This window comes from Ranitomeya imitator, chromosome 2, assembly GCF_032444005.1.
Source record: "Ranitomeya imitator isolate aRanImi1 chromosome 2, aRanImi1.pri, whole genome shotgun sequence".
NCBI classification, from domain to species: domain Eukaryota; kingdom Metazoa; phylum Chordata; class Amphibia; order Anura; family Dendrobatidae; genus Ranitomeya; species Ranitomeya imitator.
In genome coordinates, this window is record NC_091283.1 from 270,945,199 (window position 1) to 270,963,269 (window position 18,071).

The 18,071-nt window shown below is 46.4% G+C and overlaps 2 protein-coding genes across 2 annotated transcripts in view; both read right to left on the reverse strand.

The window, feature by feature from the left end:
* The window catches only part of LOC138663105 (uncharacterized), a 142,664-nt gene that overhangs the window by 39,707 nt on the left and 84,886 nt on the right, over window positions 1-18,071 (reverse strand). The window lies entirely within an intron of this gene.
* LOC138663102 (E3 ubiquitin-protein ligase TRIM39-like) lies at window positions 1,019-4,077 on the reverse strand. The gene has a single exon (XM_069749198.1). It carries the CDS (start codon window positions 3,993-3,995, stop codon window positions 2,082-2,084), a length of 1,914 nt encoding a protein of 637 aa, XP_069605299.1. The 5' UTR covers window positions 3,996-4,077; the 3' UTR covers window positions 1,019-2,081.

The window sequence follows — 18,071 nt, forward strand, 5'->3', positions numbered from 1 at the left end:
GTAGATATCCAACCTACGAATGTCCACCTCTGTAGACATCCAACCTACGAATGTCCACGTCTGTAGACATCCAACCTACGAATGTCCACGTCTGTAGACATCCAACCTACGAATGTCCACGTCTGTAGATATCCAACCTATGAATATCCAATGAATGGCATAGATTTGACCACTTGGCCTCTCCATTGAACAAAAATTTGTAGGTCGCTGGTCCAGCAGCAACAGGGGTAGTCATTGCGATCCTCCTCCTACCTGCCGACATCCCTGCTTTGTAAGTCCGATGCAGCATCATCATTGCGACACGGGTATGTTGTTGGGCCAGGGGTGTCAGAAGGTAAGACATCCATGGACTTCCCCAAACCTGGGTCTATCATTTTGCACAACACTAGTGTTAAATTCACAGGCGAGGCAGTAATTTCGTTTACCCTAACGAGAACAGGTGGAAGAACCGTAACCAAGGTCTGGGATTTATGACGGTCAACCAGTTCTGGGTTGGGTCCACTAGATTATTGCCACGTCTGTCGGTATTGCCGCAGATGTAGTGCTTTATTATGCCATCAGGATGTGTATATCATAGAATGAGGAGGAAGCCGTAATAATCAGGATAGTCAGAAGATATCTGGTGAAGGCTCCCATACCGGTGATCATCAGATGGACCATATGGAGACATGGCCGCCAGTGACCCTGTATATACACATGAAAGCAGTAGTTTCTTAGCTCTTTTCTTATTGTTCTGTTTTTACCACATGTCGCCACTGGAGAGACGACGTTTTATATGTTTATGTAACTTGGTTAATAAATCTTTATCCTAAGAGCTATAAATAGGTGGCCATGGTCTGGCTGCTCATCTGGTCCTGCGTTCTCATTTATCAGTGGGGTTGTCCAGAATTAGAAGAAAAAACATGGCCTACATCCAAAAACTGCTCCATTCACATCATTACTAGTGAGCTACAATACCAGACACAAACCCTAGTGATACTTTTATTCTAGCCATACTCTTCGACAGTGTTAAATCAAATTAGATTTTACAGTACACAAGGGACTAAGCAAAGGAGATGAGCGATGGGGCTGGAGAACCTGCTCTTCTGGATATAGAAAGTTCAGCTGCAAGGCTGAAAAGTGGGAACTTCCTCAGTTCGACCAAAGGGTCAGGATTGGTAAACTCTGCTGTAGATGTGTGCCATGGACACCAAGACTGGAAGTAGTCTATAAACAGACCATTTACCGTCTCATGAAGCCACCGGTTCCATCTGCGAGGGCCATGTTGACGGTGACTACTACCAGAAAGTCTCACGTTATAACATGACTCTTGTGCTCCACAGCACCTCCCAGAACACCATGGCTCTATGAGTTTGCTTCTGAAAATCTGGTGGTCAAAGATCAGACTCTGAAGTTTGGTCTCAATGATCTGATAGTCCTACTACTAAGGGTTTGTATCCTTTCTTCAGGAGCGCGCCGCTCCTCTTGCTGTTTGCCAGGGAGCGGTGCGTTCCTGAAGATTGATAGATTGGACCAATACGATGGTCTCACCGCTGGGCCTAACTGACTGGTCTCCGATGCTAATAGCAGAGGTAGGTCTGCCTCTACAACATCGGAGGAGCACAAGGGAATTAGCTGAGGTCAAGGGATCTGGCCAACTTCAGATCGGTGCTTGCAGGCTTTAAATGGGAAAACCGTCTCTCCTTGCCTAGAAGACCGCAGAGGTGGCTGGTGTCTTAGGCAACAAGCAGTACACTAGCAAATTGAAACCCCTTCTGTTCTTGAGAAGACTCCTGTGAAGAAACTCGGCCGACCAATGTTTTATACTCTATCACTTTATATTAGAAGTGCCAATAGAACCATTAAGAAAATAGGACGTTTCTGACCAACATGTAAAGAACATTGTAGGACATTTCTGACTAACGTGTGAAGAACATTGTAGGACATTTCTGACTAACGTGTGAAGAACATTGTAGGACATTTCTGCTTAGTCCATGAATCTATATTTTTTAATGTAGGTGGCAGCATTGCACAAAAAAATAAGTCACATCACTTGGTTGGTGCCCAATGTCAGTGGGGTCACGTACTGTAAACCAGACCCCTCACCATTTCCTGATCTTTATCCACCCATTATCATTTACCCATAATGCAGCGTACAGGGACTCGGAGAAGTTGCCATGGAAAGTGTGTAAATGTCTGATGGGGTCACACAGCTCATAGAAGGATAGGCAGCCGGAGTCATAATCCACATGTACCCCATACCGGTTAGTGGACGCACTTGGAAAGAGCTGTACGTCCCTACCTTCGTGTCTTACAGAGTACCCGTCGTGCCACCGGCAGAAGCACCAGGACTTCTTATTGTTTCCAATCCAGGACTGGTCCCCGTTGGTTTCCATACTGGGATACGCCATGCCCACCATCCAGTACTCTTCTTTGCTGGTCTCCACTTCCCAGTAATGTCGCCCTGAATTAATTTCATGGATACTGAAAACTTGATATTGTTGGAATCTCCGGGGAGTTTCTTTCCGGCGTTGACTCCACACCGACCACGTTGCAGACCTGAGGTCCTCAGAAATGGCCACATTATTGGCAGCGGTGGTGTTATCCAGTAATATCTCCGGAGACTCGATCGTGTAAAAGTTGTCCTTTGCTTTGGTCACAATGTCACCCAGACCATCGTAGAAGATCAGAGCCACAAGGAAATGATCCACACTCCCAGCGTGGTGGATATTCTGGTTGATCTCCATTTCATTTCTCTCCTCGACATTACAGAAGTCCACCACCTGGCTTTGCAGGACGGATACTGCATCGTTGGAGCGGAGAAGCTTTTCAATGTGACGGATCTCCATGGACATCTCATCTTTCCGTATTTCCAGCTGCTGGATCAGTTTGGAGATGGAAGCCGACACCTGCTCCTTCTGCCTGGAGATCTCGCTCAAGACTTTGGACTCTAGATCCTCCAGCTGTCTCCTGATCTCAGAGAAGACTGTCCTTACACTCTCCGTGAGGCTGGTGGCTTTGTCTGGGATCTCATCCTTCTGGATCAGTAAATTCTGGATGTCTTCATCGGCCTTCTCTCTCTTGGCATCCATCGTTTCAAGAATACATCTTAGCCTCTCCTTCCTCTTTTCGGTGGCCTCAGGTAGTGGCTCCAACCGGTGCATCCGATGTGTCTCGGCCAGGCAGTACACACAGATACAAGCCTGGTCCTCGTAGCAGTAATACTCCAGGGTCTTCTTGTGGATGGAGCACTTTAGGTCCTCCGGGAGGGCGGTGGGCACAGATAAGATGTGTTCTGGAGACTTGATGTGGACTTGCAGGTGGTCCTCACACAGGAAGGCCTCACAGTGCAGACAGGTTCTAACAGCCAGAGCGGAGGAATGGATACAGTAAGAACAAGGGATCACCATCGGGTCCTCTGGAGGAGGACATATTGGGGGCAAATTTAGGTTCTCCAGATGATGACATTTTGGGTGCAGATTTAGTTTCTCTGGAGGACATTTTGGTTGCAGATTTAGTCTCTCTGGAGGAGGACATATTGGGTGCAGATTTAGTTTCTCTGGAGGAGGAGGACATATTGGCTGCAGATTTAGGTTCTCTGGAGGAAGACATTTTGGTTGCAGATTTAGTCTCTCTGGAGGAGGACATATTGGCTGCAAATTTAGGTTCTCTGGAGGAGGACATATTGGGTGCAGATTAAGGTTCTCTGGAGGACATTTTGGTTGCAGATTTAGTCTCTCTGGAGGAGGAGGACATATTGGGTGCAAATTTAGGTTCTCCAGAAGAGGAGGAGGACATAATGGGTGCAGACTTAGGTTCTCCAGAGCTGTGCTCTTAGTCAGGTGACTTTCCTGAAGTTTTTCTTTGTATTCAGGACAGGAGGGACCGTCTGCCCCCTCCCGTGTGATCAGCACTCGATCAATACACTGCGGGCAGAAGTTGTGCTCCATGGAGACGGCGTCCGTGTACACGGTCAGGCAGACGGAGCAGACACAGGTTTCTGGGGCAGACGCCATAGTTGAAGCCAGGAAGAAGAACCAGGAAGTGTCCTCGTCTCTGCGCACAGAGCAGATCCCAGCGTGCGGTGCGGTCCTCCCAGTCACTGAGCCTCTGCTGCAGTGAGGCAAATTATACTGCGAGAGAGTGACCACATGTTAGCCAATCACACCCCGGGGCGGGAGCGAATCACACCTGTGCAGCCAATCACCAACCGCGTGAAAGTGTACCACACACCGTGCAGCCAATCACACTCAGCGGTGAGGGCGTACCACACACCTGATACTGATGTACCGAACTGAAGAGGATTAGATACACTTCTCAGCAGTCTATCACACAGGATAGGATTAGATACACGGCTCAGCAGTCAGTATAACACAGGATAGGATTAGATACACGACTCAGCAGTCAGTATATACTAACACAAGATCGGATTAGATACACAGCTCAATAGACAGTATCACACAGGATAGAATTAGATACACGGCTCAGCAGTCAGTATCACACAGGAGGATTAGATACACGGCTCAGCAGACAGTATCACACAGGATAGGATTAGATACATGGCTCAGCAGTCAGTATCACACAGGAGAGGATTAGCTACACGGCTCAGCAGACAGTATCACACAGGAGAGGATTAGCTACACGGCTCAGCAGTCAGTATCACACAGGAGAGGATTAGATAGATGGCTCAGCAGTCAGTATCACACAGGAGAGGATTAGATACACAGCTCAGCAGTCAGTATCACACAGGAGAGGATTAGATACACGGTTCAGCAGACAGTATCACACAGGAGAGGATTAGATACACGGCTCAGCAGACAGTATCACACAGGATAGGATTACATACATGGCTCAGCATTCAGTATCACACAGGATAGGATTAGATACACGGCTCAGCAGTCAGTATCACACAGGATAGGATTAGATACACGGCTCAGCAGTCAGTATCACACAAGAGAGGATTAGATACACAGCTCAGCAGACAGTATCACACAGGAGAGGATTAGATACACGGCTCAGCAGACAGCATCACATAGGATTGGATACATGGCTCAGCAGTCAGTATCACACAGGATAGGATTAGATAGATGGCTCAGCAGTCAGTATCACAGGATAGGATTAGATTCACGGCTCAGCAGTCAGTATCACACAGGAGAGGATTAGATACACGGCTCAGCAGTCAGTATCACACAAGAGGATTTGGTACACGGCTCAGCAGTCAGTATCACACAGGAGAGGATTAGATACACAGCTCAGCAGTCAGTATCACACAGGAGAGGATTAGATACACGGCTTAGCAGTCAGTATCACACAGGATAGGATTAGATACACGGCTCAGCAGTCAGTATCACACAGGATAGGATTAGATACACGGCTCAGCAGTCAGTATCACACAAGAGAGGATTAGATACACAGCTCAGCAGACAGTATCACACAGGAGAGGATTAGATACACGGATCAGCAGTCAGTATCACACAGGAGAGGATTAGATACACGGATCAGCAGTCAGTATCACACAGGATAGGATTAGATACACGGCTCAGCAGTCAGTATCACACAGGAGAGGATTAGATACACAGATCAGCAGTCAGTATCACACAGGAGAGGATTAGATACACGGCTCAGCAGTCAGTATCACACAGGTGAGGGTTAGATACACGGCTCAGCAGTCAGTATAACACAAGATAGGATTAGATACACGGCTCAGCACTCAGTATCACACAGGAGAGGATTAGATACACGGCTCAGCAGTCAGTATCACCCAGGATTGGATTAGATACACGGCTCAGCAGTCAGTATAACACAAGATAGGATTAGATACACGGCTCAGCACTCAGTATCACACAGGATAGGATTAGATACACGGCTCAGCAGTCAGTATCACACAGGAGAGGATTAGATACACGGCTCAGCAGTCAGTATCACACAGGATAGGATTACATACATGGCTCAGCAGTCAGTATCACACAGGATAGGATTAGATACACGGCTCAGCAGTCAGTATCACACAGGATAGGATTAGATACACGGCTCAGCAGTCAGTATCACACGAGAGTATTAGATACACAGCTCAGCAGACAGTATCACACAGGATAGGATGAGATACATGGCTCAGCAGTCAGTATCACACAGGAGAGGATTAGATACACGGCTCAGCAGACAGCATCACATAGGATTGGATACATGGCTCAGCAGTCAGTATCACACAGGATAGGATTAGATAGATGGCTCAGCAGTCAGTATCACAGGATAGGATTAGATTCACGGCTCAGCAGTCAGTATCACACAGGAGAGGATTAGATACACGGCTCAGCAGTCAGTATCACACAAGAGGATTTGGTACACGGCTCAGCAGTCAGTATCACACAGGAGAGGATTAGATACACAGCTCAGCAGTCAGTATCACACAGGAGAGGATTAGATACACGGCTTAGCAGACAGTACCACACAGGAGAGGATTACATACACGGCTCAGCAGTCAGTATCACACAGGATAGGATTAGATACACGGCTCAGCAGTCAGTATCACACAGGATAGGATTAGATACACGGCTCAGCAGTCAGTATCACACAAGAGAGGATTAGATACACAGCTCAGCAGACAGTATCACACAGGAGAGGATTAGATACACGGATCAGCAGTCAGTTTCACACAGGAGAGGATTAGATACACGGATCAGCAGTCAGTATCACACAGGATAGGATTAGATACACGGCTCAGCAGTCAGTATCACACAGGAGAGGATTAGATACACAGATCAGCAGTCAGTATCACACAGGAGAGGATTAGATACACGGCTCAGCAGTCAGTATCACACAGGTGAGGGTTAGATACACGGCTCAGCAGTCAGTATAACACAAGATAGGATTAGATACACGGCTCAGCACTCAGTATCACACAGGAGAGGATTAGATACACTGCTCAGCAGTCAGTATCACCCAGGATTGGATTAGATACACGGCTCAGCAGTCAGTATAACACAAGATAGGATTAGATACACGGCTCAGCACTCAGTATCACACAGGATAGGATTAGATACACGGCTCAGCAGTCAGTATCACACAGGAGAGGATTAGATACACGGCTCAGCAGTCAGTATCACACAGGATAGGATTAGATACACGGCTCAGCAGTCAGTATCACACAGGATAGGATTAGATACACGGCTCAGCAGTCAGTATCACACAGGATAGGATTAGATACACGGCTCAGCAGTCAGTATCACACAGGATAGGATTAGATACACGGCTCAGCAGTCAGTATCACACAGGAGAGGATTAGATACACGGCTCAGCAGTCAGTATCACCCAGGATTGGATTAGATACACGGCTCAGCAGTCAGTATAACACAAGATAGGATTAGATACACGGCTCAGCACTCAGTATCACACAGGATAGGATTAGATACACGGCTCAGCAGTCAGTATCACACAGGAGAGGATTAGATACACGGCTCAGCAGTCAGTATCACACAGGATAGGATTAGATACACGGCTCAGCAGTCAGTATCACACAGGATAGGATTAGATACACGGCTCAGCAGTCAGTATAACACAGGATAGGATTAGATACACGACTCAGCAGTCAGTATATACTAACACAAGATAGGATTAGATACACAGCTCAATAGACAGTATCACACAGGATAGAATTAGATACATGGCTCAGCAGTCAGTATCACACAGGAGGATTAGATACACGGCTCAGCAGACAGTATCACACAGGATAGGATTAGATACATGGCTCAGCAGTCAGTATCACACAGGAGAGGATTAGATACACGGCTCAGCAGACAGTATCACACAGGATAGGATTAGATACATGGCTCAGCAGACAGTATCACACAGGATATGATTAGATAGATGGCTCAGCAGTCAGTATCACACAGGAGAGGATTAGATACACAGCTCAGCAGTCAGTATCACACAGGAGAGGATTAGATACACGGTTCAGCAGACAGTATCACACAGGAGAGGATTAGATACACGGCTCAGCAGACAGTATCACACAGGATAGGATTACATACATGGCTCAGCAGTCAGTATCACACAGGATAGGATTAGATACACGGCTCAGCAGTCAGTATCACACAGGATAGGATTAGATACACGGCTCAGCAGTCAGTATCACACAAGAGAGGATTAGATACACAGCTCAGCAGACAGTATCACACAGGAGAGGATTAGATACACGGCTCAGCAGACAGCATCACATAGGATTGGATACATGGCTCAGCAGTCAGTATCACACAGGATAGGATTAGATAGATGGCTCAGCAGTCAGTATCACAGGATAGGATTAGATTCACGGCTCAGCAGTCAGTATCACACAAGAGGATTTGGTACACGGCTCAGCAGTCAGTATCACACAGGAGAGGATTAGATACACGGCTCAGCAGTCAGTATCACACAAGAGGATTTGGTACACGGCTCAGCAGTCAGTATCACACAGGAGAGGATTAGATACACAGCTCAGCAGTCAGTATCACACAGGAGAGGATTAGATACACGGCTTAGCAGACAGTACCACACAGGAGAGGATTACATACATGGCTCAGCAGTCAGTATCACACAGGATAGGATTAGATACACGGCTCAGCAGTCAGTATCACACAGGATAGGATTAGATACACGGCTCAGCAGTCAGTATCACACAAGAGAGGATTAGATACACAGCTCAGCAGACAGTATCACACAGGAGAGGATTAGATACACGGATCAGCAGTCAGTATCACACAGGAGAGGATTAGATACACGGATCAGCAGTCAGTATCACACAGGATAGGATTAGATACACGGCTCAGCAGTCAGTATCACACAGGAGAGGATTAGATACACAGATCAGCAGTCAGTATCACACAGGAGAGGATTAGATACACGGCTCAGCAGTCAGTATCACACAGGTGAGGGTTAGATACACGGCTCAGCAGTCAGTATAACACAAGATAGGATTAGATACACGGCTCAGCACTCAGTATCACACAGGAGAGGATTAGATACACGGCTCAGCAGTCAGTATCACCCAGGATTGGATTAGATACACGGCTCAGCAGTCAGTATAACACAAGATAGGATTAGATACACGGCTCAGCACTCAGTATCACACAGGATAGGATTAGATACACGGCTCAGCAGTCAGTATCACACAGGAGAGGATTAGATACACGGCTCAGCAGTCAATATCACACAGGATAGGATTACATACATGGCTCAGCAGTCAGTATCACACAGGATAGGATTAGATACACGGCTCAGCAGTCAGTATCACACAGGATAGGATTAGATACACGGCTCAGCAGTCAGTATCACACGAGAGGATTAGATACACAGCTCAGCAGACAGTATCACACAGGATAGGATTAGATACACGGCTCAGCAGTCAGTATCACACAGGAGAGGATTAGATACACGGCTCAGCAGACAGCATCACATAGGATTGGATACATGGCTCAGCAGTCAGTATCACACAGGATAGGATTAGATAGATGGCTCAGCAGTCAGTATCACAGGATAGGATTAGATTCACGGCTCAGCAGTCAGTATCACACAGGAGAGGATTAGATACACGGCTCAGCAGTCAGTATCACACAAGAGGATTTGGTACACGGCTCAGCAGTCAGTATCACACAGGAGAGGATTAGATACACAGCTCAGCAGTCAGTATCACACAGGAGAGGATTAGATACACGGCTTAGCAGACAGTACCACACAGGAGAGGATTACATACACGGCTCAGCAGTCAGTATCACACAGGATAGGATTAGATACACGGCTCAGCAGTCAGTATCACACAGGATAGGATTAGATACACGGCTCAGCAGTCAGTATCACACAAGAGAGGATTAGATACACAGCTCAGCAGACAGTATCACACAGGAGAGGATTAGATACACGGATCAGCAGTCAGTTTCACACAGGAGAGGATTAGATACACGGATCAGCAGTCAGTATCACACAGGATAGGATTAGATACACGGCTCAGCAGTCAGTATCACACAGGAGAGGATTAGATACACAGATCAGCAGTCAGTATCACACAGGAGAGGATTAGATACACGGCTCAGCAGTCAGTATCACACAGGTGAGGGTTAGATACACGGCTCAGCAGTCAGTATAACACAAGATAGGATTAGATACACGGCTCAGCACTCAGTATCACACAGGAGAGGATTAGATACACGGCTCAGCAGTCAGTATCACCCAGGATTGGATTAGATACACGGCTCAGCAGTCAGTATAACACAAGATAGGATTAGATACACGGCTCAGCACTCAGTATCACACAGGATAGGATTAGATACACGGCTCAGCAGTCAGTATCACACAGGAGAGGATTAGATACACGGCTCAGCAGTCAGTATCACACAGGATAGGATTAGATACACGGCTCAGCAGTCAGTATCACACAGGATAGGATTAGATACACGGCTCAGCAGTCAGTATCACACAGGATAGGATTAGATACACGGCTCAGCAGTCAGTATCACACAGGAGAGGATTAGATACACGGCTCAGCAGTCAGTATCACCCAGGATTGGATTAGATACACGGCTCAGCAGTCAGTATAACACAAGATAGGATTAGATACACGGCTCAGCACTCAGTATCACACAGGATAGGATTAGATACACGGCTCAGCAGTCAGTATCACACAGGAGAGGATTAGATACACGGCTCAGCAGTCAGTATCACACAGGATAGGATTAGATACACGGCTCAGCAGTCAGTATCACACAGGATAAGATTAGATACACGGCTCAGCAGTCAGTATCACACAGGATAGGATTAGATACACGGCTCAGCAGTCAGTATCACACAGGAGAGGATTAGATACACGGCTCAGCAGTCAGTATCACACCGTGCAGCCAATCACACTCACCGGTGAGGGCGTACCACACACCTGTGCAGCCAGACACACCTGATACTGATGTACCGAACTGAAGAGGATTAGATACACTTCTCAGCAGTCAGTATCACACTGGAGAGGATTAGATACACGGCTCAGCAGTCAGTATCACACAGGAGATGATTAGATACACGGCTCAGCAGTCAGTATCACACAGGATAGGATTAGATACATGGTTCAGCAGTCATTATCACACTGGATAGGATTAGATACACAGCTCAGCAGTCAGTATCACGCAGGAGAGGATTAGATACACGGCTCAGCAGACAGTATCACACAGGATAGGATTAGATACACGGCTCAGCACAGTATCACACAGGATAGGATTAGAGACATGGCTCAGCAGACAGTATCACACAGGAGAGGATTAGATACACGGCTCAGCAGTCAGTATCACACAGGAGAGGATTAGATACACGGCTCAGCAGCATTTTTCTTGTTCTCTTTTTCTGTGATTTCAGCTCTTGCCTCCTTAATTCTGCTCTTTGTGTGTAGAACAGATATCAGACTGATCTGTAATGAGACAAATCCTTTATTACATGGGGAAGAGGAGCTTGGGAATCCATAGATCCCATAGATCTCACCACCTGTGAGACCTGAGGTCCTTTATAACCGGAAACATAAGACTCTGCCCCTGTATCTATATGATGCTGTGCAGCCCGCACCCCCTCTTGCCTCTTCATTTGGTGACTCTTCCGGGGGGACGTCTCTGTTGTGGTCGTCCTCTGTCCTTACTGCCCCCCATCTCCGTCATGTAACCTTCTCTGCACGGCCCTCATAATTCCCGTTAAGTCTCTGTGTATTTCCAGTGAGATCACGAACTCATCCAGCTCACCCACATGGTGGGAGCTATCTTCATCCTTCTCTTCGTCACCTCCTACATCAGTAAAGCTGTCCTCTCCTGACTCCTTTTCTTGTAGGACATTTATGGGATCGGCCATGTTACACAGCTCCTGGATGTGGCCCATTCTCCTGGAGAACTCACTCCTGTTGGTCTCCAGTCGTTGGATCAGACCCGAGACAGGGAGAGATGCCTTCTCCTCCCATCTGTAGACCACGCTCAGGACCTTCTTCTCCAGGTCATCCAGGTTGTTCCTGATGTCTCGGAACAGGGCAGTGACTCTTTTGGTTTCTGCAGCCGCCCTCTCGGTCACTTTTTCCTTTTCTTTTAATAAACCTTGGAGTCTTTTCTTCGTCTCGTCATGTTTCTTGACCAGTTTCTTCAGAATTTCTTTGCATTTTTTCTTCTTGTTCTTTGTGGCTTCCAACACAGCCATGACTTGATGTCCTCTGTGTTTTCTACTGATCTTGCAGGTGCCACAAATGCAACAATTATCCTCTATGCAGTAATATTCCAGAATCTTCTTATGGATGAGACATTTTTTGTTGACGAGGTATGGACTGGGCTCGATGATGATGTGTTCTGGTGACCGGCTGTGGGTGGTCAGATGATTCTCACAGAGAGAAGCTGCACAGTGCAGACAAGACTTAATGGCTGGGACGTAGCCATGGAGGCAGAAGCTGCACCGGGTCCCAGTATCTTCAGATTCCTTGTGAGTCAGGAGGAAAGCGTCAGCAATGTTTCGTAGCTTAAGATTCTTCTTCAGAGAAGGTCTTCTCCTGTACCTCTTCATGCATTCTGGACACGTGTACTCTTCCTCAGCCTGATGCTTCCAGGTCTTGGTGATGCACTTTTGACAGAAATTGTGTCCACAAGGCAAGTTAATGGGATCGGAATAAATCTCCATGCAAATGGAGCAGGTCAGTTCAGCCTTCACACCAGCGGACGCCATCAACAACACTGGAAAAACAAGCGACGTGGATGTCGTGTCAACCGAGTCAAAAACTACCGACACACAAGTCCAAGAACGTCCAACAAGAGAATGAGGCTTAGACATGTCAACAGAAAACTGTAATACCGTGTGCACAGACAATAGAAGGCAAAGGTGGAAACTACGCAGACACGCCAAGGTCAAAAGGGTGGAGCACAGTCTACCCCCCACGAAGAGCAAGAAGGATGAAAAATACACAAGCATGTCGCCAATACAAGATCAGAGCTAGAAATCAAGAAAGTGAAGTCAAGGAACAAAGACTACAAAATCAACCATAAACCCCTTGTAAGATGGCAGCTGGGTGGAAGTTGGAGGAGAAGGGGAACAATGCTCAGTTGACTTTATGGTTCTTAGCCTTGCAAGATTTTAGTTTTCAATGGAGCAGACAGCATGGAAATGCAGATGTCCTATCAAGGGTGTATTGTATGTTGGCAGAAGATGCCAAGCCTTGGGCAGATGGGGGGGTATGTAAGGAGGGAGCTGGACAGGTCTTGGGAGGGAGGTATGTGTCACCAAGATGGGAAACCTTGGTGATGTAGTACCCGGAGAAGCAGGCTCCAGCGCATATAGTGCTGAGAGGTGTTTTTAATGGGACCAGACTTTGGGTCCGGATTTTAGGAGCATCTAGAGCTGGGAGGGCTTGACCGTTCCCTTACCTCCTATTCCAGGATATGGAACGGACTATATAAGACAGTTCAGCTGCCTCATTCAGTGTCGGGGAGTAGAGTTGGAAACACTTGGTACAGTTTTAGTCAGATCCGAGGCAGGGGATTGTCCCGACCACGCTACTGGATTCACGCACCGTATACCAGTATCTGCAGATAAGTACCTTGTGTATATCCTCCTCCTGATGAACCTCGGTTAAGAGGGGAAACGCGTCGAGTAACTAAATTCAACTTGGTACAATTTATCTACTTAAAATTGATACAGAATGTATATGGGCAATATGCCCTGGAAGTCGATAGTGGACTTTAATATTGGACAAAGGATGTAATGGTTGTCCTAAGTTGCCATTTGACTAAGATTGTTTAATACTGTTTTAAGGGTGGTTGGTGTGTGTGTTTTTGTTCCTTTTTTTCGTTATTTATTATATATATAAGTTTATCTTCCTGGCCTATGCATATATATTAATACCACTTGGAGTTAGGTATATTTAGACTATCACTCTGCATGTCCTCTATATTAGTTTGCATATTGTAGATATATTAAGATCTATAGAAACATCACTTTATTAAATACATCCCTATGTGGGGAAATATGGATGGTATATAGCTATGAATGGCTATAAGTGTAGTATATGGGTGTCATCAGAAATATTAGTTTAGCCACTATAACTACATTAGTGAAGTCCACTAGGTCTACTGCAAATTGCCATCTAGTGTATTCACTGGAAGATTGAGTTATCTATTACAACTAGTTATTCTGACTATATATATTGAGGATAATTGCAAACAGGATCGGATATCTCCACTAGAGGACTAAGTGAACGATTGCATATAGTATAATCAGTCTATACACCTATTGATCAGATACATACCTCTTCTCTTTCTCACCTACCTATTCACCATCTTCTTCACCTCCTGCCACTATAGGGCCCTATAGGGTGAGCAGGGAGAGCCGTCGAGGAGCGGGGGCGCCACTGCGCAGGTTTTTAGGGTGCCAACCTCCGCAAATAGGTAAGGTCAGTTAGGCCAGTGTAGGGGTAGGCACGCCCCTGGTTGTTTTCTTTCTCGTGGTGTTTGGTATGTTGTTTATTATTAGTATATTTATTAAGGTCTAATAAAGGTTAAATTTTAAATAAATAGAGTGGATACCTGTGAGACATTTATGATTTATCCCTCTGGTAATCAAATATTAGTTGTTTAAGTCTAAGTATTAGTCAGATCCTGACCAGCTGTGTGAGTGTCTGGTGAGTCTGTGCCTCTAAATGGACTATTTAATTTTATCCTTTTGTGCTGGAAAAGGCTGTTTTGTTTGTTAACCTGGACCAGAGAGCTGATCCCCTACAATTGTTGTTTCAAATTCAGGCAGCAAATCCAAAGGAACACAAGTGATTGGTGTGAGGATTCTGTATGCTTTGGGTGAAGGCCCCAAGGTCAGACAAACGGGAGGAGCTTGTCAAGCAACTGGTCCAGGCCAACATCCAACAGGAGGAGACCAACAGAGCCTTATTTAACAGTAGAAGGCACTTGTAACCAAGCCGGTCAGAGACAGGGAGGTGGCACCTTCCCCAAGCCGAAGTGACGAGACCCCGGTGAGGAAGATGGTAAACCGGGTATTGCAGAAAATGACTCCAGGTGATGACGTCGAGAGGGTGTAGGACCAGGGAAAGTTGCCTCTAGAGCAGTGGTTGGAGGTTCTGGTGCCATGTTTGACTGGGGAACCACAGAAGGCGTATTTGGATCTGGACTTTCAGGAATACGACAAACATAAGGTGGAGATCTTGGCTTGTCAGGGTGTAACCCTGGCAGTCAGGGCACAACAGGTGAATCTCTTGGACTGTCACAGGAACAAGCCTCTCCGACAGAGGCGTATCTAGGGGGCGCACCCGGCACGGGGGCACAGTCTGACCGTCTTAATTCTGCGGACTGGGGTGTCTCACCCGGCCGCTGCATTCTGACGCCCCCCAGACTGGGAGTAGTTCTCCAGTGTCTAGCTGACAGCCGGCAGAGAGAAGACACAGGGCGTCAGCTCCCAGTGTTAAATACTACTCGCATCTTACAGACGCAAGTACAATTGAAGCTCTGACTGCCGGTCAGAGCGACGCTAAAAGTGCAATCAGGTCATGTGATCACGCTGTTGACGTTATTCACCGGCGCTGCGGTGGCGCATATGGGTGGTAAGTGCTCCACGTTAGCAGAGCTGAAGACACCAAAGATATGGGGGGTGCATTTCCTGCTTGGTGGGGTATTTCATTCCTGAGGGGGTATTTACTAGGTGTGGGTGTAGTGTACTAGGGGGGGGTGCATTTATTGTCTATGAGTGGTTGTATTTAGCTTGTGGGGGTATTTGCTGTGTGTGGGGGATAATTATACTGTGTGTGGGATGGGGTATTTACTGTGTGTGAAGAGGTATTTACAGTGAGTGGGAGGTATTTACTGTTCATGGAAAGTATTTACTGTGAGGGGGCATTTACTGTGTGTGTGGTGGGTATTTACTGTGTGTGGGGGTATTTACTGTGTGTGGGGGTATTTACTGTGTGTGGGGTATTTACTGTGTGTGTGTGAGGGGATATTTACTGTGTGTGGGGGGTATTATGTGTAACGGGGCTGGGTGAGATTTCATGTAATGGGAGATGATTTGAGGACACAAATTTGGGGAGCAATTAAAGGGACAGGTGCAGACACAATATGGGGAGAGGGAGAAATTTGAAGACACAACATGAGGAGGAAGGTATGAGATGGGGGCATGTATGGGGAAATGGGTGCAGACACAGTATGAGGAGCCAGGGAAAATGTATGCAGACACAGTATGGGGAATAAGGTTGATGGGATGGGTGCAAACACAGTATTGGGAGTCGAAGGGATGTGCGAGGAGGCAATATGGAAAGTGAGAGGTTAAATATATGAGGAGGGAGGAGAAACATGCGAGGAGACAGAATGGGGGGAAAAGTGTGAGTGGGCACAGAATAGAGATTGAGTAGTGTGGGGTGTGTAGCATGGTAGAACAGTGTAAGGGAACAACCAGGAGATGACAGTACACCAAGGGTGGGACTGTAATGAAGGGGCACACTTTAGAGACTGGGCCCTATGGGGAAAACTCAACAATGTGAAGAGGGGGCCTAGTATGGAGAGGAGGGGATAGTGTGAAGAGCATGTACCATAAGAGGGACAGTGTGGGGGTCATATTTTGCGCAGGGAATATAGTGAGGGGCAATTTTTTTTTTTTTAATCAATAAATTTTTATTGAAATTTGCAAATATGGTACAGAGAGAAAAAACTGTGATATATTCGCTTGTTACATTATACAACAAAGAAAAGGTAGATATACTCCGTTAATATTCAGACAAACAAATAAAAAAAAAAATGACGGGGGGAGGGGAGACCCAAGAAGAAATTATATTAAGTCCATTCCCTGTTGGATAGTTCAATCGGAATTCTGAATCAGAGTTCGTCATCCGAGATACCGGTATGGCGAAAGGGGTATGGTTTGCATATTCTGCCCATGGAAGCCAAATAAGTTCAAATTTGCCCACTTTGTCTGTGAGCATGGCCGATAGTTTATCGTTTATCATGTACCAAGAAAGACGTGAATTAACTCCCGATAGGTCCAAGTTTGTTTTTTTCCAAGCCGATGCTATAGTTTGTTTAGCTGCTAAGAATATAAATGTGATGAGGGCTGAGGAATATTTAGGAATATTGGGGATACGCTTGTTTAATAGAGCTTCCCAGGGGTTTTTCTTGAGGTTAACATTTGTTATAGAGAGGATCAGGTGGTATATCCTGGACCAAAACCTGCGTACAGTTGGACATAGCCACCAGATATGAAGCATATCTCCTGTAGAGTTACAACCTCTAAAACAATTTGGGGAGTAGTTAGCGACGGCCTTTGCTACCCTGGCTGGAGTCAAGTACCATCTAGTCAGCACTTTATAATTAGGTTCTAACATGAGGGTGTTTAGCATTCCTCCAGTGGAGGAGGACCAAATCTGGGTCCATTCTGAGTCTGTCAGGGTAGAACCAATATCGGACTCCCAGCGAGATGTATAGCCTAGGCTTCGCCTGTGGATTGGTGAGTTAATGGGTGAATAAAGAAGAGTTATGATGCCTGGAGCATATGGGTTTTGGCGGCATCTCTGTTCAAAAGGGGGTGAAGGAGTAAGGAGGGGTAGAGTTTTTTTTAGTAAAGATTGGACAAAATTTTTAAGTTGTAAATAGCGAAATATTTCTCTAGGAGGGAGATGATGTTTTTCACTCAGGACCGAAAATGGAACAATCCCATCTACATTGAAAAGGTGGTGAACTCTTGTTATTCCCGCTGCAACCCATAAGCGAAAGTTCCTGAGACAATCTACACCCGAGAGAAACTGGATATTACCCCACAGGGGGGCCAATGGCAGAAATGGTGATATTAGCTGTGAAGAATATATCAATGAGTCCCAAATTTTATGAGGGACAATTGTTATCCAGGTGCTCAGCGTAGGGCAGATATTTTTATTTGGGAGCATTATAATCACACTGCTATCTTTAACCCCTTTCCGACATTAGACGTACTATCCAGTCGAGGTGGGGTGGGCCCGTATGCCCACCAACGGGATAGTACGTCATACGCGATCGGCCGTGCTCACAGGGGGAGCGCGGCCAGGTGTCAGCTGACTATCGCAGCTAACATCCAGCACTATGTGCCAGGAGCGG

What these genes read in the sequence shown, in the direction of transcription:
- LOC138663102 (XM_069749198.1), bottom strand. Translation starts at nt 3,995, where the DNA reads ATGGCGTCTGCCCCAGAAACCTGTGTCTGCTCCGTCTGCCTGACCGTG.